The sequence below is a fragment of the Zootoca vivipara genome, chromosome 5 (genome assembly GCF_963506605.1).
Source record: "Zootoca vivipara chromosome 5, rZooViv1.1, whole genome shotgun sequence".
Taxonomy (NCBI): Eukaryota; Metazoa; Chordata; class Lepidosauria; order Squamata; family Lacertidae; genus Zootoca; species Zootoca vivipara.
The window spans coordinates 22,130,243-22,157,441 of NC_083280.1; the positions used below are offsets into that span (position 1 = coordinate 22,130,243).

Genomic DNA, 27,199 nt, shown 5'->3' on the forward strand with positions numbered 1-27,199 from the left:
ATTTGGTAATACAGTTTAGCACCAAAGAATTTTATATTGTTCTTTTTCTGTGACGAATTCCCATTTGTGATCCCTCCTTCCCCACCTAAAGAGACTCCATTCCTGGACAGACTTTTTCTTCATGTATCATTACAGTATTCTCTTTTGATAACATAACTCAGTGGTTCCCAACAGGTGGTCCGCGGACCCCCAGGGGTCCGCGAGCTATGCCAGAGGGGTCCACAAGATGCTATTAGAATAAAAAATATATTAAATATATTTCGTATGATAACAGATTTTTTTGTTTTGGCCGCTTCCTGCATGAGCAGAGTCCAGCGCAAAACTAGAATTAGATAGAGGCAGTAGTTCTGCTGTATGCCATTAGGTGGCGCTTTACAAACACTACTGTTTTGCAAAGAGGCAGCGCACGCATTCTACTAACGCTCACCTCCCCAAGATGCTTTGCGCGCGTCGGCTTCATTTGTGCGCTACTGCGCAGGTACCCTGTCTTCTCCATTCCCCTCCCTCCTCCCTGGCGTGTGCTGCCTCTTTGCAAAACAGTAGTGTTTGTAAACAAAGCGTTGTTTTTCGCGGAAGCTACAGTTCGCGTAGTTAAAAATGGACCGTTGGTTAAAAAGTGGTTCATCTCATTAAGAACTGAAAATTAAAACTAACTGTATGCTGATGGTGTACTCTGTTGTAACTGTAAAAAACATATAAATATAAAATATAAAAAGACTCTTAATTTGGCTCTCACTTTTTAATTTTAGGATTAGGAATTAATGGGGGTCCTTGTCACAATAACGGCTTGATAAGGGGTCCTCAAGAAAATTTTGTTGGGAACCCCTGACATAACTCATACATTAGGGCAGTCTTTCCCAGCTTGGTGCCTTTCAGATGTTTTGAATTATAAATCCTCTTCAGTCCCAGCCAGTAGTTCAGGAAAGATGGCTGTTGTGATTCACTCTTATACATTAATGGTTAGGGGGAAATTCATTTTCTTGAACAAATTAGTGTCTTATTTTCCTTTCGGAATGTTACCGACCAGGCTTGTCTACAAGTAGGTTTTCTGTTATGGCATGACACAAGTACAATTGTTTGACGAATAAGTTTAACCAGGTCACCTCTGGAAGTTATTATAATGTTTTTGAAGGTTCTGTGAAATATAGAACAATGCTGTAAAATAAGGGCCAGATTTTGTGTAATGCAGGGAATCCGTGAGTCTGACCTCTTAATACCCCTTTCTTCAAAACCACCATGAATGGGAAACAGTGGTGTTGGGGGAAGTTTGGATTAATCCCTTTCCTTTCATGGTTTCCCCAACTGACACCATCTTCCCCTTTATAATACGTAGCTGCTTTTAGCCCTAGTGGCCAATGACTCATCAGTTCCATTGTCAAACAGCTCTCACAGTTGTGAGATTTCAGCTACTGTTCAACAGGTATCTATCTTCCTGTAAGTTCAGCCTCTCAGATGAAGTCCTGTCCTTGCGGACAACAGAGGACATGTCTTTTGCCCTTTTCTATGTGACAGTTCTTCAGGTATTTGAAGAATCTTAACATGTCCCCCTGAGTCTTCTCTTCTTCAGGTTGAGCATTGCCAGTCCCAGTCTTTTCTCATTGGACTTGTTTTCCATGCCACTGACCATCTTAATTGCCCTCCTCTGAATCTGTTCTGATTTATAGAAAGCTCTTTCACATAGCAGATTCTGCACTCAGCTTGTGTAAGACTAACTCTCTGCTCTTGGAGTTTGAATTGCATGAACAGGGTCACATAAGTAGGGAGAAATGGGAGAGAGTTTATGTAGGGGGAAGATTGATACAGAAAAATTCAATCTCATATTGTATGTAACAAAAATGAGTCAAATAAAAAAAAATGGGCTTGATGCATGGCATAACTAATCAATATTATAATAGCAATCAAAAGGACCACTTAAGTTAGAATATGATGATTTCTATTAAAAAATGGGTTTTGTATCATTCTGCCCCAACTACGGGGCACTTTGATATAAAGCGTAAATTGTATGAGAATGGTCATTATTTGCAAAAATTTAATGAAAAAAACATTTTTATTGTGAGAGATCATAATCAGTCTTACAATTTGTTACTTAAAAATCTAAATTACGTATCAAAACTTGTTTCACACGTACCGGTATCATAGACTTTATGGCAGGTTTTCTTAACAAAACATCAAAACATATTAATCTTTCCTCAAACACCTATCCATTAAAAAAAAACCTTTGGAAAAACTTTAAAAAAGTATAAGAACTCACATTAAGTAGTCAAAAAATTGTAATTTAAACTAAATGCTTATAAAAAAGAAGAGAATTACTTAACGTTTAGCTTCTATTGCACATTATATCCACTTAAGTCAATAGAAGAAGTATAAAGAGATGATGTTCGAGATGTGCCCTTTGAGAAATTTGGTTTTGGCAACTGCAAAACAACATCCTTGAAATCAGTGCTTGCCTTATCTTCTACAATGGGGAAGACAAATATACAAGATCCTGGTTTTTCCCCTGAGATATGACACTTGACAATCAGTCATATTATACTTAGAAATGACTTTGGCCACGTAGTAAACAACAGTTTTGTTTTTCTTTTCAAATTTAATGAGTTTAGACATTTCATGCAAACTTGTATATTGGGGCACTATTGTACACTAGCGGGGCACTTTTATACCTATCAATGTGTATCAAAGTGACCCAATGGACATTTTCAAAAAAACTAACAATTATTAATAAAATTACTGAACTTATTTAAAAATCACATGTAATCCTGATTACCGAGTGGAATAACTTACCTTTGGTATTCTTAAATCTTAATTAAATGACATAAAACAGTGTTGGAACACTTCTACATTTCACATAATTTTTTAGTTGGGTGTGCTAAAAACACACCTACTCATGTCAAACGCCAACAGCTAACTGGCGGGCGGCGCGGTCGCAACTGTTATACTCACACATGTATAGACAAATTTTAGTGATGTCGCGACACGAGTAACATTTCTCAATAATGAAATATTGTTGGTGTATCAATGTGCCCCGCTTCCCCCCTACTTATGTTTAAACTTGAACCAAGAACATATATTGTTAAGGAGAAATGAGTATGTTAAAGTTTTGGCATTTGTGTGTGTATGGGGTGGAGGGAGAAGCACCCTAAAATATTTTCTTGACTTGCCATAAAAACAGGTGCTGTTTTTATAAATTGGAATTTAAGTTGCTTAACCTTTATAGAGATTAAAAAATGACATTTTAAAAGATTTGTATCGGCAGAAGTAGAAAAGTACCAGAAACCCTTGGATTTACAGTTATGAGATGGGTCATCTGCAGACTGTCAGTATTGTGTTGGAAGATTTCAAAAGCATGCTGGAAATTTAGGTTTGGAGTACATCTAGAACTGTTATACATCTGGATTTTCCCAGACATGACTGCGATTTCAAAGGCGGAAATGACGTCTGGGGGGAATTTCTGAAATGTGTATTGTATTTGTATTGGATTTGTGGCAAGTCAATTGAAAAATCAGGTTTTTTGGCGTTTTTGTAAAACTTTGGGTTTGTAAAACTTTTGGGTTACTTTTTGAAATATGGCAACCCTAAGTACATCAGTCTAGTACAAGCCTGTTTTAAAACACAAACTTGTGGAATGAACAGGTCATTACCATATTTTTTGCTCCACAAGACACACTTTTTTCTTCCTAAAAAGTAAGAGGAAATGTCTGTGCGTCTTATGGAGCGAATGCATGGTCCCTGGAGCTGAATTGTACAGGGGCGAAAGGCAGATCTTGCTTTTTCTTTTTTTGTTAGAAAGAGCTAAAGGCTAACAAGAGGGGAAGAGAGTGTTGAAAGGAACCCGCTCAGCAGCTGATTGCAAGAGATCGGGGAGGGAGATAAGGAGCTCCCTTCCCTGCTCCGCCCAGGCCCCTTGCCTAGGCTTCAATTGTTGTCAATAATAATAATAATAATAATAATAATAATAATAATAATAATAATATATTATTTATACCCCGCCCATCTGGCCGGGTCTCCCCAGCCACTCTGGGCGGCTTCCAACAGAAAAATAAAACACAATCTATTAAACATTAAAAGCCTCCCTGAACAGGGCTGCCTTCAGATGTCTTCTAAAAGTCTGGTAGTTGTTTTCCTTTTTGACATCTGTTGGGAGGGCGTTCCACAGGGCAGGCGCCACCACCGAGAAGGCCCTCTGCCTAGTTCCCTGCAACTTGGCTTCTCGCAACGAGGGAACCACCAGAAGGCCCTTGGTGCTGGACCTAGGTGTCCGGGCAGAATGATGGAGGTGGAGACGCTCCTTCATGTATACTGGACCGAGGCCATTTAGGGCTTTAAAGGTCCGCACCAACACTTTGAATTGTGCTCGGAAACGTACTGGGAGCCAATGTAGATCTTTCAAGACCGGTGTTATGTGGTCTCGGCGGCCGCTCCCAGTCACCAGTCTAGCTGCCGCATTCTGGATTAGTTGTAGTTTCTGAGTCACCTTCAAAGGTAGCCCCGCATTGCAGTAGTCTAAGCGGGAGATAACTAGAGCATGCACCACTCTGGCTAGACAGTCTGCAGGCAGGTAGGGTCTCAGCCTGTGTACCAGATGGAGCTGATAGACAGCTGCCCTGGACACAGAATTGACCTGCGCCCCCATGGACAGCTGTGAGTCCAAAATGACTCCCAGGCTGCGCACCTGGTCCTTCAGGGGCACAGTTACCCCATTCAGAACCAGGGAATCCTCCACACCTGCCCGCCTCCTGTCCCCCACAAACAGTACTTCTGTCTTGTCAGGATTCAACCTCAATCTGATAGCCGCCATCCATCCTCCAACTGCAGAGGGAGACATGTGACTGGCTGATTAGATTTTCTGTCTGGAAACTGTAGAAATAGATCCCTTTCCTTTCCTAAAGAAGCTGCAGAACTGTGAGTTGAACCCCATAAAAACAGGATTTCCCCCCCTTTGCAAGGTAAGCTGAACAACTTTGAGCTGATCCTCAAAAATGGAGCTTTCCCCCTTTGCAAAAGAAACTTGCTCAGATATTGAATGGGGGGGGGCAAAGGCACCTAGGCCTCTAGGAGTTGGCTGCTATGCCTAGGACAATTCAAGAAAGCTTTTCCCCCCCTTGTTTTCCTCCTCTAAAAACTAGGTGCGTCCTATGGTCAGGTGCGTCTTATGGAGCGAAAAATACGGTATATAAAAAACCCCAGAAGCAAATCAGGATGAATGCAGGACAAATGCTCAATGCTGCTGTTTTGTTGTATAAAAATTATAGTTATAATTTCTTAAATAGGCTTCATTCTAATGTTACAAATGTTTTCAGAGGCTGATTAATCCCCAGCTTTCCTTCGTATCGGATGAAAAATAAAAGGATTATGCAGTATTTATTCTGTTGATAAGTGCTGCAGTAATTACTTAGGCATCAAAGTGCTCTTTCAGCTATTTGTTGTGTTCTCTTTTTCCCTCCTCAGTTGAAAGATGCATGAGTGTAATGCAGTCTGGGACTCAGATGGTTAAACTGAAGAGCGGGGCCAAAGGACTTGTGCGCCTTTTTTACCTCGATGAACACAGGACCTGCATCCGATGGAGGCCATCCAGGAAAAGCGAAAAAGCAAAAAGTGAGTTCTTTCTAAGATGCGTTTTTGTGTGTGCGTCTTTTAGATCTATCCTTAAAGCACAGGTACCTATCCATCACTCCTAGTCCCTTTAATGTAGCCCAAATCCCCTTCCCAGTCTTCTCACATTTAAACCCTGTTCCCGTGGTTAAGTTTAATGCCATATAAAACTTAACTATGCTTAAGATTGGCAGGGGGAGGGATGTGGGTAGGGAAGTGGAGGGTTGTATTTGATCCCAAAGCTCTCTCCTAGTAGTTCAAATACTGGGTACAGTTCTGGGTGCCTCACCTTAAAAAGGATAGTGTACTGACAGCATACGAATCAACATGGCTAACTTGACAACACCCCCCCCCAACCAGAAGCAAATCTCACTGCAGCCAACCCAAGACAACCAACCAAGCCCTAGGATGCCCCCCCAACCTCTTTCACTATCAAGGAAATATAACAAGCAAACCTACCCAAGTGACACTGACACAAAACCCCACACATCTCTTTGGCGATCACTCGTAGCCGAGTAAGATTGTCTTCCATTAAACACGGTTTTAACAATGAGTCCATGACTGTGGAGGCCAATTCTGGATCCACATGTCCTTCTACAGTGGGGGACATTGGTTTCCAGGCAGGAGTTGATCACGGTGTGGATTTGCCAAGCGTGCCTTCCTCTTAGCACGTTTCTCCCTTGCGTCCTGAGATCGAGTTTCTTCAAAGCCCTTGACACCTTTGGTAAAGGCTGTTCTCCAACTGGAGCGCTTACAGGCCAGTGTTTCCCAGTTGTCAGTGTTTATACTACATTTTTTTTAGATTTGCCTTGAGACAGTCTTTAAACCTCTTTTGTTGACCACCAGTATTATGCTTTCCATTTTTAAGTTCGGAATAGAGTAGCTGCTTTGGAAGACGATCATCAGGCATTCGCACAACATGACCAGTCCAACGGTGATCCAGCGAGTGAGCCCACACATACCCTAAGTCAGGCTTCCTCAAACTCATGCCTCCAGGTGTTTTTGGCCTACAACTCCCATGATCCCTAGCTAGTAGGACCAGTGGTCAGGGACGAAGGGAATTGTAGTCTCAAAACATCTGGAGGGCTGAGTTTGAGGAAGCCTGCCCTGTAAGTGATCTGTAGAAAACACAACCTGAAAAAGAGACAATGCACATTATTTTGTAAACAACAACAACAACAATAAGTGTAGATTTGGGAAGCGTTCAAAAAAGGGCAACCAAAATTTACAAGGTGTGACTGCCCTGTGAGGAAAGATTGCTGCGTTTTGGATCTTTTTAGTATAGAAAAACGGCAAGGAAGAGCTGACACAATAGAAGTTTTATAAAATTATGAGTGGCATGGAGAAAGTGGATAGAGAATCCCCCTACCTCCAGGGGCGTACCCAGGATCAAAACTAGGGGGGGGGGCAAGCCATGGTCGTTCAGGGGCGGGGTCAAGGCACGGGAGGGGAGGGGCCACAAAGTGGGAATGTGGGCGGGGCTACAGGGCCAGCGGGCCCGATGACTCTGCGGCGGCAGCTGCAGTCACTAAATGAACCCCCTAAACTCTCACACGAAATTCCCCTGCTCTGAAGCAGGGCCGTCTCTAGGTCCGGGTCCGGTGGCGCGGGGCGCCAGGGCACCAGGCCACCAGGAGCAAAGCTGCGCCCGCTGAGAGGCGCAGCGGAGGCCGCCCCAGGCGCGCCTCTCAGCTGTTCAGTGGCTTCAGGCTGCTTTCCGGAGGCGCGCGGGCCTGGGGCCACCTCCGCCGCGCACAGGGGCGTCGCAACAGGGGGCGGGCAGCACCCCCTGGCCCAGGGCCAGCCCTACGGCCAGGCTAGGTTGCGAAGGGCTCCGGCCCTCCAGGCGGCAGCCGCGCAGTGAGCTGCGCCCGCCGTGCCGGGAAACGGGGCGGGGGCACCAGAGGGATCCGTCACACCACGGTGTCAGGGCGCCAGGTATGCTTAAGACGGCCCTGCTCTGAAAACACCACTCCCATCCATTTATGGCTAGCCACCCCCTGAAAAACCCATTTGGGCCCCGCTTTCCCTCCTCCAGGTCCCCCTGAAGCCTTGCCAGTTCCCACCCTTTATATCTGGGATGGGGAAGGAGCTCAGAGGTCTGCTAGTCCTGGGGGGCCATCCCCCCATGGCCTGGGAGGATACTGGGGACCCCCCAAGCTGAGACCCTCAAAGAAGAAGAAGAAGCTGCCACCGCCGCCTCCCCATCGCAAGGGAGCAAAAGATGGGAAAGGTGGGGTGGCGCAGCGCAGGCGAGCGAGCCCCCCCCAGCTGCGACCCTACGGTGGCGACAGCGGCTCCCCCACCCTCAACGCCCTTCTCTCGGCAGGGGCAGCAAGGGAGCGCGGCTGGGGGGGGCGCATTGCAAAGAAGGAAACAGCAGCCAATGCCCAGAGAGGGCAATGCACGCAGGGGGAGCAGAGAGCTGTGCCGCCCCCCCACCCCCGGCAATAGGAAAGGAGCTGCCTGGGGGTGGGCGAGGAAGGGTCACTGCCGCTGGGCTACTCCTGCCGCCGGCAATCCGGCGCAAACGCCCCCCCACAGCTTCCTTGCAGCAGCCATGACCACCGCCTTCGGGCACCGCCCCCCACTCCTCCTTTGCGGGCTTCTGTCCGCCGAGGCTGAACTGGCTCCTGTCGGTGCACTTCCTCTCCCGGCCCAGGAGGAGTCTCAGTAGCAACTCCTAACTCAGGGGGGGGGGGGTAGGGGGGGTGCGGAGGGGGGAAGGGGGCGATTCCCAGCCCGCGGCACCGACGATCGCAGTGCAGTCTACTGGGAGGCAGAGCGCAGCAGCGGCTGCAACCAATGCAGGGAGCCGCGTCTCCTTCACTTGCCAGCCCAGGAGAGCTCTTAGGCAGGATAGGTTGCCGCCCGGCAGGGCTTTCCATTGGGAGGCGCGAAGGCTTTAGTGGGCGGGAATTGGTGCAAATGTAGGCAGGGCGGGCTGAGAGGAGGAGCCGCCGCCGAGGAGCCACGGCACCAGCAGCGTTTCCTCCCCCCTCCCCTCCCGTGTCAACAAGCGGGGCGCCTGCGCAGGGTATTTGCTTCCCAAGTCGGGCCCATTGTTTGGTCTTCTAGGGGGGCAGCAGCACCCCCCTGCCCCCATGCTGGGTACACCCATGCCTACCTCTCTTACAATGCTAGAAGTGGTGGACATCCAATGAAGCAGAATATTGGGGGATTCAGGACAGACAAGAGAAAGTACTTCATGAAGAACATCGTTCAAATATGGAACTCACTCTAACAGGGGCAGTGATAGCTACCAACTTTAGTTGGCCTTAAAAGAGGATCGGACACATTTATGCAGTGGCGGAGCTACCTGCTCTGGCACCGGATGCGGCATACATTGGGGGGGCATGGCTGGCACGCATCCCAGGGGTGTGGCAAACGTCCCAGGGATGTGCGGCAAGCGCCCTGGGGGCACGGGGCCGGCCATGATGTCACCCCCTGGATGGCACCTGGGGCAGACTAATCCCCCCGCCCCCACCTTCATCCGCCAGTGCATTTGTGGAGGGGCTATTGTGAACTAGATGGGCCATTATTTAGCCTGATTCAGCAGGCTTTTCTTAGGTTCTTATGGTTAAGGAATTAGGAGCTTGGTATGTACACTGGTTTACAGTGTAAAATGTATCCAGTATCTTTACCTGTAGTAGCTTAAGCAATACACAACCCCTCCCTCCCTCCCTCCCTCCCTCCCTCCCTCCCTCCCTCCCTCCCTCCCTCCCTCCCTCCCTCCCTCCCTTCCTTCCTTCCTTCCTTCCTTCCTTCCTTCCTTCCGAGTTCCTGTTTTGTGCCTCCCCATCACTTAACAAGAGCACCCCTGATACCCCCCAGACATTTTGGACTCCATCTCTCATCAGCCTCAACTGACATTGCCAGTACTGAGGGATCTGGAGGGCATCAGCTTGGGGAAGAGTGACTTACATCTTCAGAGGGATGCAGCCTTGCACAATATCTATCAAGGAGCCTTCTATAAAGCCACCCAAAACCTCCTCTTTAATCATTTTTGGCCTAGCTCATTAAGGTAGAAGGCGAAATTGCAAGGAGCAATATGGAAACTTGAAGCATCTGAGCCCTTTCACTTTTCGGGTTTCCCCCTGTTTTATTTTGCTTTTACAGTCATAATTGATTCCATCTACAAAGTGACTGAAGGACGGCAGTCGGAAATATTCCATCGCCATGCTGAAGGCAACTTTGACCCGAGCTGCTGCTTCACCATTTACCACGGCAACCATATGGAGTCACTGGATCTGATCACCTCCAACCCAGAGGAAGCTCGCACCTGGATCACCGGCTTGAAGTACCTGATGGCTGGGATCAGCGATGAGGACTCTCTTGCCAAGCGACAGAGAACACACGATCAATATCCTTTGGGGAAGCTAGATTCTGGCTCTCTATCTGGGGATTCTGGTTGGTGGAGAACCTGTGGGCCTCCAAACATGATTGGATGGCAGCTTCCATTGGCCACAACTAGCTTGGCTGATGTTCAAGAATGATGGGAGTTGTCATCCAGGAACACCTGGAGAGCCACAGTCTCTCCATCTCTAGCATCATGACATGCTTTGAGGTACAAGGTGTGCCCTAGATTTAATCTCTGGTCATATTTTGTAAAAGGCTTTAGTTTAGATTGCCAAGATTTGCTTTTTTTCTTGCTATTTTTGATTAATATCTTAGATACCACCCTGTGGGGTGATATTCCCCACTTTCCCCTTTTCTGGAAGGTAATCAGGATTAACAGAGGTAGAGTTGTACATACACTGTGGTTGTACAACTTTGTCTCTGTTAATTCTGATTAAATAATAATAATAATAAACCTGGTGAGCTGCTGAGTCCTTCTCAAGGTCCTCTTTGGCAGCAATGCCCTGGGATTTTAGTTGCACCCTCAATAGGTAGTGTGAGGCATCTGCATTTGGTGGCAGAATTAAATACCTTTGCAGGTAGGCAAAATTTGTTACTATACTAGTACAATATTGCATTTTAGCTTTTCCTGCATGCAAGCATCCCTGGACTGTGGCCACTTTTAGAAAGAAAGAAACGTTAAAGTTCAAGCCAGGACTATGTTAGCTGGACTGCAGATGGTTCAGTTTTGCTCAGAGACAAAGCAGAGAGGGAAAATGGAAGGTGAAAAATAAAAATAAAACTAGGTGGGAGGCGTTTCCCTATAATCAATCACTCAATCAGTCTTTCATGTCACTGTATGCTAAAGACAAAACAAGGGCGGAAGACACTGCAAAACTGGAGTAAATTCGGGGAGGGGTGGTTGGTGGTGGGAAACTCCACTTGAAGATTTACTTTCTCCAGAGTATTAAACTAGCTGGAAATGAAACAAATTATTCTCCAGCAAAGATACGGGATGGTGGCTCCCATTTCGTTCAACCCAGGTTGCCCGAGCAAACTGTGAAAGTCGGGGGACGCTTTCTTAGACCTAATAATTCCCATCTCCAAATTTCAGCTCCAACTGTCGGAAGACAGAGGAGCGCTTGCCAGCCTTTTGTGGCAAATTACAAGCTCCATAAACTCTTTCCGAACTTTCTATATTTATCCCTGACTTTTGGAGGCCCTGCACGCTGCTGCCGTGTGTTTGGTTGTGCTGAAATGCGACTTCAAGCCTTGTTTGCATTATCGGTCTTGGCAGCTGGGGAGGCGGCAGGGAGAAATGACCCCTGTAACAGCTCCAGCTGGAGTGGGAAGAGAACAGAAGCCACCAGGGAATGTGGATTCGAAAGGGGGGGGGATGCATCAGTTGGGGGGGAAGGCATAGGGAGAAAGTGAGCAATAGGGGAAAGGTTCCATGAAATTGGCTGGTTGGCCAAGAGACTATTGCAGAGCTGGAGAATGTAGACAAAAGAACAACTGAAACGGCAATCTTCCACATACCTATGACGGAGGAAGCTCCGTTGAAGTTAGCGGGGCTCACTGCCAAGTAGACATACAGCAGTCAAGGGAAGTATCTGGAAATGGGGAAGGGCTGCAGCTTGGTGGTAGAGCCTCTGGTTTTCATGCAGAAGGTCTCAGGTTCAATTCTCAACATCTGCAGGCAGGGCTGGAGGAGATCCCCATCTGAGACCCTGGAGAGAAGATGCCCCGTTAGTGGAGACAACACTGAACTAGATAGATACAGTACTAGATAGACTGAACTAGATAGGGATGTGGGTCTTGCTGTGGTCAAAACCACTGCGCATCTTGGGCTTGCCGATCAGAAGGTCAGTGGTTCAAATCCCCATGACGGGGTGAGCTCCCATTGCTCACCAACATAGCAGTTTGAAAGCACAAAGTGCAAGTAGATAAATAGGTGCTGCTCCGGCGGGGAGGTAAACAGCATTTCCGCGTGCTCTGGTTTCCGTCACGGTGTCCTGTTGTGCCAGAAGCGGATTAGTTATGCTGGCCACATGACCTGGAAAGCTGTCTGTGGACAAACGCCAGCTCTCTTGGCCTGAAAGCGAGATGAGTGCTGCAACCTCATAGTTGCCTTTGACAGGACTTAACTGTCCAGGGGTCCTTTACCCCCCCTTTTTTAGATAGACCAATGATATACAGTAGCATTCTGTGTTCCTGTCATCACTGCGAGGCACATCTAAAGAGCTTGCAGCTTTTTGAGTTCAGGAAAAAGGACAATGTCATATGGGGGAACATGGTAAAAGAGTGCAAGAATGAATTAAACGGAATTTTCCAACGCCACTTATTCACACATTGCTTAGGACTTGGGGCTATCCAGCTGAGTTGATTTGGGGTAGGTTTGGAACTGGCAAAAGGAAGTATGTTTGCTCTCACACTACACAATTGGTTTGTGTAACTGATTAGCTCAATATGTGAGAATAGCCACTAGTTCAAATACTTTAAAAAAAATACATTTATGGATGTTCGCTACAGCAAAACAGAGTCTCTCTGGTTTAGAGGCAGTGCTCTCTGAATACTGGAGGAAGAGGAGGCATTGTGCACTAGCTTACTCTACTCATTCCCATCAGAATGAACCAATGGTAGGGAGTGTTAACTAGGATGTATTGAAACCAGCCCACTTCAAGCTATGGGCTTGGCTCATTTCAGCAAATCCAATATAAGGCTAACCACAGTTCCTGGTTTAAAGAGAACAAAGAACTGTGATAAGTCGAAAAAAATGCATATAAGTGCTGGACCGGGGGGGGGGGGGAACACAAGCCAGAGGCTCATGTATGCAATGCTAAACTCTAGGGCCTGTTCAGTCGTAGCCCCACATCTATGGGATGTCTGCCCTCAGGAAGAAGGTGTGGCCTAGTTGCAGGTGAATTGAAAATGAAGTCTAGAAGCATTATTATTTTAATCCATTTTTTTCATTGTTGCATCTTGGTTAAATTTTAATTGTTTGTTTTAAGGAGTGTACTGTGGATTTATATTGCCATGTACACGACCTTGTGAGAGCAACTGCCCTGAAAGCTGAGTGTGTGTGTGTGTGTGTGTGTGTGTGTGTGTGTGTATTTATATGTATTTGTATATATATGCATGGAGAGGTGGAAACATTTGCAGTGTGTGTGCGCTGTCCCTTGTGGGGAAAATATCATGTGTGAACTGTTTCTCGTTGCCACACCCCCAAATAGTTTGTCAGCCTGTGCCTGATTTATATGACTCACCTCTTTCCTTTTGCATTCTTCAATAATTCAAAAACAAAGCCAGGAACATTTTGGTACAAGCCGTTTACCCTTTCCTTAATTCATCTGCACTTGGGTGAAGCAGACCTTTCAGGAAGCAGACAAGAATGGCGATGGCTTGCTGAATATTGAAGAGATTCACCAGTTGATGCATAAACTGAACGTCAACCTGCCCCGGAGGAAAGTAAGACAAATGTTTCAGGTGAGCATCTTTCCTTGCCCTCCCGGGGGCTTAAGTGTTAGTCTCGTGTAATAATAATAATAATAATAATAATAATAATAATAATAATAATAATAATTTATTATTTATACCCCGCCCATCTGGCCGGGTCTCCCCAGCCACTCTGGGCGGCTTCCAACAGAAAAATAAAACACAATAAACTATTAAACATTAAAAGCCTCCCTGAACAGGGCTGCCTTCAGATGTCTCCTAAAAGTCTGGTAGTTGTTTTCCTTTTTGACATCTGTTGGGAGGGCGTTCCACAGGGCAGGCGCCACCACCGAGAAGGCCCTCTGCCTAGTTCCCTGCAACTTGGCTTCTCGCAACAAGGGAACTGCCAGAAGGCCCTCGGTGCTGGACCTCAGTGTCCGGGCAGAATGATGGAGGTGGAGATGCTCCTTCAGGTATACTGGACCATTTAGGGCTTTAAAGGTCAGCACCAACACTTTGAATTGTGCTCGGAAACATACTGGGAGCCAATGTAGATCTTTCAAGACTGGTGTTATGTGGTCCCGGCGTCCACTCCCAGTCACCAGTCTAGCTGATGCATTCTGGATTAGTTGTAGTTTCCGAGTCACCTTCAAAGGTAGCCCCACGTAGAGTGCATTGCAGTAGTCCAAGCGGGAGATAACGAGCATGCACCACTCTGGCTAGACAGTCTGCAGGCAGGTAGGGTCTCAGCCTCCGTACCAGATGGAGCTGATAAACAGCTGCCCTGGACACAGAATTGACCTGCGCCTCCATGGACAGCTGTGAGTCCAAAATGACTCCCAGGCTGCGCACCTGGTCTTTCAGGGGCACAGTTACCCCGTTCAGAACCAGGGAATCCTCCACACCTGCCCGCCTCCTGTCCCCCACGAACAGTACTTCTGTCTTGTAAGGAGAGAATCCCGAGGGCATCGACGAAGATTAATGGGCAGGCTGTGGGATGCCATTAATTGAAGAGAAGATGGGGACAAGCTAATCATTGTGGCCATGTCAGCATCTGGACTCTTGCTGGACTGCTGACATCTGGCAGCAGGCCTCTCTCAAGGAATTATAACATTTAGTTAATTGCAGGCTGGATGCTGAAATCTGCTTTGTGTTGATGCCAGTAATTGATCGCTCTTAGACCCAGTTGCTTTGAGTGTCCTCTGTATTTAGCTGCACTATTGTGCTGTGAGTTTCCTTGAACACAGCAGCGCTACGTATTTCCTTTCTCATTCTGCACCCATAACTTAGCAGCTCCCTAGTATTAGAGCCATTGCGGTGTAGCAGTTAGTGTTGGACTTTGGGAGGTCTGGATTCTAATCCCCCTTAACTAAGAATCTCGCCTTGGCCCAGTTACTCTTTATCTCTCAGTCTGAGCTACCTCCCAGGGTTGTTTTGAGGATACAACTGCATGGGACGCGGGTGGCGCTGTGGTCTAAACCACTGAGCCTCTTGGACTTGCCAATTGGAAGGTCAGCAGTTTGAATCCCCATGACTTAGTGAGCTCCTGTTGCTCTGTCCCAGCTCCTGCCAACCTAGCAGTTCAAAAGCACACCAGTGCAAGTAGATAAATATGTACCACTGTGGTGGGAAGCGTTTCCATGCGCTCTGGTTTCCGTCACGGTGTTCTGTTGCACTAGAAGCGGTTTAGTCATGCTGGCCACATGACCCGGAAAGCTGTCTGTGGACAAACGCCGGCTCCCTCGGCCTGAAGCAAGATGAGTGCTGCACTCCCTAGTCGCCTTTGACTGGACCTAACTGTCTAGGGGTCCTTTACCTTTTCCCAACAAGGAGGAGAAGAACCATGTATCTCCTTAGGTGGGGCATAAATGTAAGGATGTACAGACAAGCAAATACTAACTTTAATGGGATGCAGCAGCATTTATTAAATATGTTTTGAAACTCCCACTGTGTATTGAGATGACTGCTCCTTCTCAGGAGCAGGGGAGATAGGCAACGGAAGTGGGTTTTAAAAGTTGGAGTTCTACAAGGAGGGTGGCTCCTCCAGAGAGCTGGGTCATGGCTGGGCGATTGTCCCAGGACTGGCAGGGGTATGGCTGTCTTGGCGGCAGCAGCACAACCTGCCTTTTACTCTGAGGAGGTTCAAGGAGCGGGTGAACAAATTCTTTGCTTGCTTGCCCTGTGTCTTTCTCAGGTAAAGGAGCTCAGCAGCGGCTACCTTGCCCACACCCAAATGTTTCTCACTCTTTAATTTGATGTGTAGGGGAAATCTGTAATGATGGTGGATTTGGACTGTGGTTTTTGACGCTGCTGCCGGGTCTTTATTTCCTGCAAGAACTGTGTGCTGTTCATCTTCAAATAAACTCAAATGCACAAGCACCAGTTCATGCCTAGGGGCTTTGACTGTTTGGGACAAGTGCTCTGTTGCATGGAACCCGTACATGGGATCAGATGCCTGCCTGTTTGAATTCCTCCGCGGAAGGCTGTGCCCTCCTCAATGGTTGTTACACCTGTGTGGTGGGAGCAGCACTAAAAGTGTGCCTGCCCTGCCCCCACTCCATCAACATTACAAATATGCCCTACACATGAGTATTGTTTGAATGGGGCTAATAATGAGGAACCCTTTTCCACTCTCCCTTCTGGAATGGCTTTCAGCCAGCTGCCTGAAACTTAGCAGGGAAAGCCAAAAACTTCCTTCATTGAAAGCTCGTTACTCCGGGGACTTAACTACACAAAAGGAAGAGTATACTTGGGAAGAACTGCTGTGAAATGTTTTGTAAATCCCAAGCAAATCCTCTTAAGCTGATGCTGAAAGTTGTTTTTTTTTTTAAATAAAAATAAAAAAGCCATAATAGCATGTAGTAAGTTATCCACCTTTCTTCCCTCAGGACAGACTCAAAAACAGCAATCAAAAGTAGAGTTAGTGTTTGGATATTTCTCCCCCTGAGTCCTCTGTTGTTGTAGGCTTTTAATGTTGTTGAATAGCATTTTGGCAGCAGAAATGAAACAATCTGAGGCCGTGGAATTCCACTCACCCCCAACCCCCCAGCCTCCTGCAACTTGGTGTAAAATTCAGAGGCAGCACTGTGCTGATTTTCATTCAAAGCCTCACATTTAAGCCTCATATTTAAGGCTGCTATACATTTTCTTGGGTGTAAGTTCCATTCAGCTCAGTGGAGCTGGAGATCAATGTATTTGAAGACGTTACCTTTGTAAAATTATTTTAATTTGTAACATTTCTCTCCTACCTTTCCTTTCAAGAAGCTCAAGGTCGTGTCAGCAATTTCCCCCTTTTCTCTGCTCAACAGCTCTGTGAAGGTGGCCGGGCTTAAGAGATAGCGACTGGCCCAAGATCACCCTGTGAGCTTTGTGGCTTATTTGGAGTTTGAACCCGAGTTTCCCTCCAAATAGTCCAATGCTCTAACCACTGTACCATGCTGAATTTTTTTGCGTGGGATTTAGCAGTGGACATTTTGAATGCTGATCAGTGTCACTTTTGTAGTTACCTCCCACTTGGACTACTGCAACAAGCTCTACGTGGGGCTACCTTTGAAAGTGACCTGGAAACTACAACTAATCCAGAATGTGGCAGCTAGACTGGTGACTGGGAGCGGCCGCCGAGACCATATAACACTGGTCTTGAAAGACCTACATTGGCTCCCAGTACGTTTCTGAGCACAATTCAAAGTGTTGGTGCTGACCTTCAAAGCCCTAAACGGCCTCGGCCCAGTATACCTGAAGGAGCGTCTCCACCCCCACTGTTCAGCCCGGACACTGAGGTCCAGCGCCAAGGGCCTGGTGGTTCCCTCACTGCAAGAAGTGAGGTTACAGGGAACCAGGCAGAGGGCCTTCTTGGTTGTGGCACCCGCCCTGTGGAACGCCCTCCCACCAGATATCAAGGAAATAAACAACTATCTGACTTATAGAAGACATCTGAAGGCAGCTCTGTTTAGGGAAGTTTTTAATGTTTAATCTACTATTTATTTACACACTATGTACAGACATAAGCATAATGGTGTCCGTTCTCTCCAGCTCCAAGAGAACAACAGGCACAAGTAAAAGTGAAAGTACATTACAAAGTACATACCGTGGTGCCTCAATTTACGAATTTAATCCGTTCCGAAGGCACCTTCGTAAGTCGAAAAATTCGTAACTCGAAAAACGCCATTGGAATGCATTGAAAACTCGTAAAATTCGTAAGTCGAAGCAACCCTATCTAAAAATTCGTAAGTCGAAAAATCCCTATCTAAAGCCACTGCGGTTTTTTTCCGGATGTCGAGACATTTGTAAGCGTGCGGTCATTACCCCCATTTGTAAGTCGAAAAATTCGGTTGTCGAGTCGTTCGTAAGTCGAGGTACCACTGTACAGCGGAAGAGATAAGACTGTCTTCTGTTTCCCACACTCTTCTCAGACAGGCATGTGATTTAGAGCCAGTGTGGTGTAGTGGTTAAGAGCGGTGGACTCGTACTCTGGGGAACCGGGTTCGTGTCTTTGCTCCTTCATATGCAGCTACTGGGTGACCTTGGGCTAGTCACACTTCTCTGAAGTCTTAGCCTCACTCACCTCACAGAGTGTTTGTTGTGGTGGAGGATGGGAAAGGAGAATGTTAGCCGCTTTGAGACTCCTTTGGGTAGTGATAAAGCAGGATAACAAATCCAAACACCAATCACAAATGCAGCATCGGAGGAGTGAAACTGCTAACTTTATCATGTTTTTAATATTCTGTTGGGAGCCACCCAGAGTGGCTGGGGAAACATAGCCAGATGGGTGGGGTATAAATTACTGCTGCTGCTGCTGCTGCTACTACTACTATATTCAAATGCAGCCAACTCTATCCTGTTTTCTGGGAGATTGGGATCGGGGTGAAGGAAGGCGTTGTAACACCCGGGGCGGGCGTCGCTATGTGGGGCGCATGTGCGGTGTCACTACGTACGACACATGCACCGTATGTAGTGACACCGCACACGCGCTGTTTGCTGCCGGCGCTGCTCCAGCGCCGTACGGACGGTGCCGGGATCCTCTGCTTGTGGCTGCAGCCGCAAACGGAAGAGCCTCCATTTGCGGCTGTAGCGGCGATGGAGGGGTCTGGGCACCATCTGTATGGTGCTGGAGCGGTGCTGGCGGTAAACTGCTATACAGCACTGTGTGGCGTCACTACGTACAGTGCATGCATGTGATGCTGCACATGCGCTGTACTTAGCGGTTTGCTGCCGGCGCCGGGATCCTCTGCTCGCGGCTGCAGCCGCGAACGGAGGATCCTCCACATGCGGCTGCAGCAGCACAATGGCTGCTCGCGCCGCTGCGAGCCCCCGCGGGATGACTTCTTGTAACCCCCGCAGACATGGAACCTGGAGCGTACCGCCCCCCATGCCCTCCCGTTGCGATGCCATTGATCGGGATTCCTTACAGTTCAGCTTTTAATCCTTTTTAAAAATCTCCTTCACTTGTCTGTCACTGTGTCTGTCACAGCCCATTTTCTGCTACCTTGGCCTTCCTTCTGGCTCTCGCTCTGGACCCCACTTCTGGCATCTCTCCCAGCTCCTGACTCACGTATTTGTCCTCCACTGCTGCCTAGCTCTGGTGACTCAGGCTGCTGCTATGTCAACACGGCATGCATTTAGGTTGACACATGCAGCAGAGGCAATTGAATATCCCTCCTGGCTTGGTGTGTGTTGTTGGCATACAGAAATGCTGCTGAATGACAATCACAGAAATGGCTTGGATTTGGGATTGGTTGATGGATCGGGCTGGTTCACACCAAACCATAGCTGATTCCAAACCATGGTTTAACCATGAATGGCTTCCTTCTCCTCTTCTGTGCATGACACAACTAAGCCTTAGTATAGCGTTTCGCTTGAAACAAGTCACAAACTGTAAGTCAGGAGGTTATTTCTGGATTACTGCTCATAGTTTATTTGGAAAAGAAGGAGAAGCAAACCATGATCAAGGTTTTGCAACATAACAAACATGCTACCGTATGTATTGTTTGTGCCACAGTGTGGGAAGGTATGTTCATGATTAAACCATTGTTTAAAAAGAAACCATGGTTTGGCATGGCATGTGAAGTGATTCATTGGCTCAAGGTGGATCTATACACAGGAAAAAAAATGCTATCAATAAGTCAGAATTTTAATCGTTATAGCAAAAGAAAAAAACTTTATGGGAAAAATGCTTAGAAATTTATTTTGCTCTCTGGCACCATCTGGTGTTGCATGTTTATAACGCATTCAAAACGCTGTTTCTTGACTAATGTAGCCGAGTCCTCAGATAAGATCCCTAGGTTTGTTATAGTTTTGTCTGACGTGTTAATTTCAAGCCACGCTTATGGTCATCGTTCTGCCTCCAGACACTGCTGCAGCACAAAGAAAGGTATGAAATGGAGTGCCAAGAGGGTGGAAAACAAAAGCAAATAAGGAGCTCTGAATATGGTTTGCCTCTGGTGTGTTTGGAAGCTCAAACTGTGGTTTGGAATTCTAAATGATGGTTATACAATGGATGGAGCACCTTTCCCCCTCCAGATCTTGTCGGACTTCAGGTTGCATCTCCAGCCAATGTGGTCAACAGTCAGGGTTGAGGGGAGTTGTATAGCAACATCTGGAGGGCCCCAGGTCTAAATTAAGTCTGAATTGAGTCACATGGGTATTCACAGTTATCTTTTCCTACTGTGAAGAGTCTGCCATACTACCCAGCATACATAATTGGTTATGCTTGTTCCTCAGGAGGCCGACACCGATGAGAACCAGGGAACCTTGACCTTTGAAGAGTTTTCTGTGTTTTACAAGATGATGTCATTAAGGCGCGACCTCTACTTACTGCTTTTGAGCTATAGTGACAAGAAAGACCACCTCACTGTCGAGGAATTTGCTCAGTTTCTGAAAGTGGAACAAAAGGTAGGAAAACCAAGAAATAAATGTAGATTCCGTCTTTCCGTTCACATGCATCAAAATGTCTTTGGCTTCTGTCTCAATGTCCAGCCTTGAAGGCTTTTGAGATGAAGAAAGTGAAGTCAGCCGTACAGGAAAGAAATAATTTTGCATTCAATTGTCTCGAAAATATTTACCAATTATTCTCCCTTGTGTTTGTATCCCTTAAATACAAATATTGATATTGACAATTCATAAATCGTTTATTGATTCTATATGGTCTTTATTGTCATGCTTTTGTTATATGGTGCCTTGGGAATCTTGTGCCCTATACATTTGTTAAATAAATGGGCGTAAGTGCCCCTTTCTGGATCTCGAGCAATTAAATGTCTCTAGCAGGTAAAAACATGACCTGCCAGGTAAGGATTTGCAATTCCTACCTGTCAGCAAATTTAGTTTATGTATGGCAGAGTGAAGGAGTCCCCTGTGTTGGAAAAATACTTTTGCACCAAACATGTTTCTATAGCACGGAGGGAGGTATACCGTATTTTTCCGTGTATAACACAACCCCATGTATAAGACGACCCCTATTTTTGGGAACCCTCAATAGTTGTTGAGCTTCTTTTGTAAGTTTGCTGAGCTGTTGAGAAGCTTTTCGACGATCCCGCGCTCTGGCTGACGGAACTGGTGCCGCAATACACCGCATACTGGCACTCACCTAAGCCAGGAAGAGAGGGTAAGCAGCCCCCTCTCCGACATTTCCCTGCTACCGCCGTGGCACCAGCTCTTGCTTACTTAGCATATTAACCCGTGTACAAGACAACCCTCAATTTATCACACACACAAAAAAAATCAGAAAAAGGTCGTCTTATACATGGAAAAATATGGTACTTTTAAAAGGCCAGGACTTTTGAGGGATCCAATAAGGCAGACTGTGGACTTCATCAATATGCCTGTGGGCCACAGGCGATAGACGCTGCCCACACCTGTTGTAAATAATTGGTTTTTTGTTTCACTGCTGCTCCCAGCTTCTGCTTGTCATCTGTTGTTCATTAGCAGTACATTTGTCAGCTGTCAGGCGCCCAGCCTCTCTGCCCTCTCCCCATCACAATTCCGTAGGTGCTTTTGGAGTGAACTCATGCAAGGCAGTTGTACTGTGTCCATTACTTCACCTTGGATCAGTGGCTTTGAGAAACACCTGCCATCCTTTCAAAGGACCGCGTGCCTTGTCAGCATTATGACCTCCCTTCTGGAGACAAGGAGGGGTTCCGGTGCGATGGCCAGCTCACTCAGCCTTGACCTGCTGCCAATGAGTAAGAGAAGATGTGTGAGAAACACAGAGGCGAGGGTAATGAGAAGTCGCTGGGGCTTGAAGGCTGCTGCTTGTTGACCAGTTGAAGTTAGTCCAGTACAAGGGTGCACAGACTCCATTTTATGCATTTATTTTTTGCCCAAGCCCTGGGGCCAACCACGCAGGCCCGGCCACCGCAGCCTTTGGGCTTGAGGGCAGGGAAAACATGTTGCTCCATCTCCGGAGGAGGAAAGAACTTAAAACACGTTGCAGAGTTTCAAAAGAATAGACCAGAGGCAGTTAATATTTCATTTCAGCAGAGCTTTACTGCTACTGAAGGCAAATGAGCATAATGGTCACAAATCCAATACGTTCAGGGTGGGCACAGTCCATAAAAATCCAGTTGCAGCACTTACAATAAAACTTACAGTGCTTATAAGAAGTCTAAACTTTAACACTATAGCATGCAGAACAGAACACCAATACAAAGAGACAGAAGGAGAAAGTGAGAAACTCCTTCTGGCCCTACTATTATAGTCAGCACGACCTTGACAGAAAGATAACAGAACCAGCTTCCCAGGAAGAATAACCCAAACAAGAACTCTCTGCCTGTTTCCTTCACATAGAAAGAAAACTTTCCAGAACACTCTTGAATTAATCGGAAGTGGAACAATCTCTACACATCAGATCAATACTTTCTGTACTAAGAAATGCAAACTGACCAAACAGTCTCTTTATTTTGCAGTATATAGTTGTTGCATATTTCATAGGATCATAGTTGGAAGGGACCTTGAGGATCATCTAGTCCAACGCCCTGCAATGCAGGAATATGTAGCTGTCCCATACGGGGATTGAACCTGCAACCTTCGCACTATAATTATCAGCATCATGCTCTAATCAGCTGAGTTATCCAGGTTTGCTGCCGTGAAGCAGCATTAATAAGTGAGGACGAGCCCTGCTGGATCAGGCCCAATGCCCATCTAGTCCAACATCCTTCCCTGATTCCCTCTCTGATTAAAAACAAGTAATATGTACAGTATATTTTGTTTGCAAGTATCCTGTGGAACTTTCACCACCCTAGGAGTTGGGTTGGTTCATGATAAAAATCATTATCGCACTTTTCCTTCAAGGAGTTCAAGGTGGCTCCTCTTTTTCGCCCTTTTCTCCTCACAGAAACCCTGTGAGGTAGGAGAGAGTTAGTGGCTGGTCCAAGGTTACCCAATGAGCTTAATGGCTGAGTGGGGATTTGAACCCTGGTCTCTAAGGTCTCCATCCAACACTAACCATTACTACAGAATACAGACGGACTCTCTTATCACCCGTACTTATCACAGTATAATATTTCTAGAACACACTATTTGATGATCACAGCACTGTGTACAAGAATACATAAAATACTTCCTAAAGAAGAAAAAAATCTTAAGCCAGCCTCCCCCAACCTGGTGCCTTCTTGATGATTTGGCCTAGAAAACCTATCAGCTTCAACCAGCAAAGCCAAGGACAGTGATACTGGCAGGAAAAGCTGGAATAATAATAATAATAATAATAATAATAATAATAATAATAATAATAATGTTGTACCCCACCCATCTGACTGGGTTGTCCCAGCCACTCTGGGCATACGGTATATAAAAACATAATAAACATACCTGCCAAGTTCCTGTCAGAGAAATAAGGGATCGGACCGGAAGTAGCAGACCGGAAGTAGCGCTGCCGCCATTTTGGAACTGGGCGGAGCATGCTCAGAAGTGACTTTTGATGCTGCTTTGCCCAGTTCCAAAATGGCCGCCGCGCCAGAAGTCGCACTGCAGCCATTTTGGAACTGGGCAGAGCAGCATCAAAAGTTGCTTTGGAGCATGCTCCGCCCAGTTCCAAAATGGCCGCTGCGCCAGAATAAACCGTGAAAAAATAAAAAATTCCGTTTTTTTCAGCTGGGAACAGCTGGAAAAATGAGGGTTTCCCGGGGAATACAGGAGACTTGGCAGCTATGATAATAAAACATTAAACCTTTACAGGGCTGCCTTTGTAAATGTTATACAGTATAATGGAAAGCTTTCCCTTCCATTTTTGTTTAACCACAGTTTGTCCTTTTGTTTAAACAAACAAAATGTGGTTAAAGTTAACTCTGGTTTGTTTGAAACAAGCTAACTTTAAATTGCCACATTTTGAATCCTGTGATGAATGCAGAAATGCCCAGGGCATTTGTCTGGTCCTATTTTTGTTGGATGACCATTGGTTTTTAGGACCCAAGGATGTTTATATGGTACTTAGTCAAATCTAACTAACTAACTAGCTGGGTAACTACAAGAGAGAAATTCTTTCTCTGACCCGGCAGTGTGTCTCCATGGATGTGGATTGCCCTCCCAGCACCAAATTTAATGTCTCTTCAGCACTAGACAAAAAACACTCGTTGCTACAACCCCCCCATCCCCTTTCATTATACTTTGCATTGCTTTAACTCTGAGAATTTCTTTTCGCTACTTTGTCTTTTGCCTTACTTTTTGTGTCTGCGCAGTGTTTTGTTTTTCCACTCTTTGCTTTAAAGTGATTTGCTTTGGTTTTATAGTTGTGTTTCTGCTGCATTCTAATTGCCTTTTATTATAACTCTGATGGATTTGTTCTGTCTTGTGTGCTGCCTAGCTACTGTTAAAAGGCAGTTTATGCACTGAATGAATGAATGAATGAATGTGGTGGTTGGTTGGATTCCCAGATTTAGATTGTCTTCCTTCTAGTCTTCCCTGTTTAAACTTGCTGTACTTCATACCTTTTCCCTCTGCACAGATTAAGAAACACTTAGAAGTCCCTAGTTCCTTACATCTTGGACCAAATACTGCTTTTTCTGGGGGATAATTTTACTCCTGCAGGTCTCACATTCTGATCACCATGTGGATTAAACCAAAGATAATTCAGATTAGCTTCAGCACCTGTGAAATGCTGAGCTTATTATTTAACTATGTCTGTACTGTATATATGTAATGCTCTGGAAACCAATAGGCTTTGACATCAATACTAATCTCATGAGCTGAACTGGAAGTGATAAGTACAGCTTTACTACACTGGGACAATTGAATCTGTAGAAATGACTAGATATCGAAAACATTGGGTTCTGATCCAGCTACACTGCAGTGCTGTGTTGAGCCCCATTGATTTCCATGGGAAGTGTTATACTCCTCTTTCCACGGAAATAAGTAGAATTTAAATATGCTTCATTTTGATTAAATTTTGCTGAGGCCTTGTAAGATTTTTGATTTATTAAATTAGCACCCTCTTAATTGCAGTATAGGGGGACCCAGGTAGCGCTGTGGGTTAAACCACAGAGTCTAGGGCTTGCTGATCAGAAGGTCGGCGGTTCGAATCCCTGCAATGGGGTGAGCTCCCATTGCTCGGTCCCAGCTCCTGCCCACCTAGCAGTTCGAAAGCACATCAAAGTGCAAGTAGATAAATAGGGACCGCTCCGGCGGGAAGGTAAACGGTGTTTCCGTGCGCTGCTCTGGTTCGCCAGAAGCAGCTTTGTCATGCTGGCCACATGACCCGGAAGCTGTCTGCGGACAAACGCTGGCTCCCTCGGCCTATAGAGCGAGATGAGTGCCGCAACCCCAGAGTCGGACACGACTGGACCTGATGGTCAGGGGCCCCTTTACCTTTTACCTAATTGCAGTATGCATATATATTAAATGATGTGCCGAACCATTGTATTATTTTATATTATGAACCTGAACCATGTTTCAGTGTTGCTAGGTACTTGAATTTAGAACCACTGTGCCCAATCAAAGTAAATTATGCAGTCCTGATCCATTAGTTCACCCTTGACCTCAGTACACTGCTGTTGCATACCAAGTAGCACATTTCAGAAAGCATTTTCCCCACTTCTGAAAAACTAGCTGTTCTCCACTCATCAAGGATTACGAGGCAGGACATGAAGGGGCAGATCTGAAGATTAGCAGCTCTTATCATAGATCAAGCTGATTTTGAATTCTGACAAGACAGGCACTATGTGTTGTGTAGTTCCTGTGTCTGATAAGTTGGTCAATTGCCTGCCCTGGATAGGAATTGCACTCTCCCGAGTTGATCACATACCGCTTATTTATTTATTTTTTAAAAAACATTTTAATTGATTTTCTAATAAAAACAGCCAATTAACATATCTATCAAATCATAATCATAATCCAATTAAAACAATAAACTAAAATTTTTAAAAACAAAACTGCAATCCAAATTAATTATTAATTTTTCCAGGTTTCCCATAGTCTGGACCTCTGAAGTATATCTCCAATATCTTCGTTCTTGCTGCCTTCTTGTTGTTCTCATATTTTCCACATTCCGATCTTAATGCTTTAAAGTTATCCGCCCCTGGCTATGCGATTTTCATCAATCATGTCAGAAATCATATATCCTTTCATCCTTCGAGTGCAGCTTTACAGTATTTGTATATACAGTGGTACCTCGACATCCGAATGACTCGACTTCTGAAGGTTTCGACTTATGAAGTCGACAATCCCGGAAGTCTTTTCGCCGTGCACACGTTCTGCTTCTGCGCAGAAGCGCAAAATCGCGCTTCATGCATGTGCAGAACGGGCACTTCGACAACCAAAGACTTTGACTTGGAACGGATCATCTTCGTAAGTCGAGGTACCACTGTATATATATTTTCATCAGTCTATTTGCCAGCGCAGCTTTTCCTGACTTCATTCCAATCTTCCAATCCGGGCTGGTGTCCAAGTCTATCATTTGAAATTTAATGACGCAGTAACTTCCACGTTGTTGTTACTGATTTCCCATCGTTAAATTGTTGTTGCAATGTAAATGAACTGTATTCCACAGATATAAATCATTTGGCGATCAATCAGCTTTCCCGGAGACCACACAATCCCCCCCTCTGGGCCCTAGAAGGGGGGTTGCTAGACATCCATTTAGCCTTCTCTCTCGCTCATGATGAAGAAATTCTGCAAACAGATGCACTGTATGTTATCCCAAATTGTTGTCTCAAATCATTATAAAGTCAGCTAGCAAGTATTTCCCACTTCCCTCGAAAAAGGGAGGAATTCTCATTTTTCCGTGCTGCGTCATATTAACAAGCACCATCTTGTTTCTTCTTTTATCTTCATCAAGTCTTTCAAGTCTACGTAAAGCTGCACAATTGAATACTTAATTATAAATAGAAGTCCATCTGTACTTTTTTTAAAAAAAAGTTTCTTAATGAGGCTTGGCACAGAAAAATAATTGTAGGTATTGAGAAGAAGAAAAAAGAACGTAACAATCACCTCCATAATCCAATCACCATGATGAGAATCTCTTTGAAGTCCGAGCTTAAATACCAGGGACTGTGCAGTTCTGCAGGTTTTTTCTCAGTCTTCTTCGGTCCAACTATGTCTGTTTATTGTCCAAATCTAATTATTTTATTAAACAGATATTTCCGGCTATGAGAGTGACTTTGGAGAGTGCCAGCCGTGTCGTGCTCTGGGACCCAGTGTCCTGCCGCTTGCACCTTGATGCTAGCTGGCAATCTCGGACGGTTTGTAGGTCTACGAGACAGTCCTCCCCCACCCTGGGGAGTCTGCCAGGGCTAAATACCCCCATATCAACCCTGAATTACCCGCACGGCTGAGGTCCGATCGTGTGGGAGTCAGCGATTTCTCACCGCCGGAAATAGGAAGCCCTTGAGTTGATCATATACTGCTTGAC

General features: G+C 45.8%; 1 protein-coding gene across 4 annotated transcripts in view; it reads left to right on the forward strand.

The window, feature by feature from the left end:
- Nucleotides 1-27,199, forward strand: part of PLCH1 (phospholipase C eta 1) — a 146,096-nt gene that overhangs the window by 62,810 nt on the left and 56,087 nt on the right. For all 4 annotated transcript variants that reach the window (XM_035133658.2, XM_035133663.2, XM_060274459.1 and 1 more), the window contains 4 exons: nucleotides 5,446-5,592; nucleotides 9,709-9,952; nucleotides 13,284-13,413; nucleotides 20,083-20,253. In XM_035133658.2, coding sequence (XP_034989549.2) covers nucleotides 5,446-5,592; nucleotides 9,709-9,952; nucleotides 13,284-13,413; nucleotides 20,083-20,253 — 692 coding nt within the window. The remainder of the gene's footprint in view (nucleotides 1-5,445; nucleotides 5,593-9,708; nucleotides 9,953-13,283; nucleotides 13,414-20,082; nucleotides 20,254-27,199) is intronic.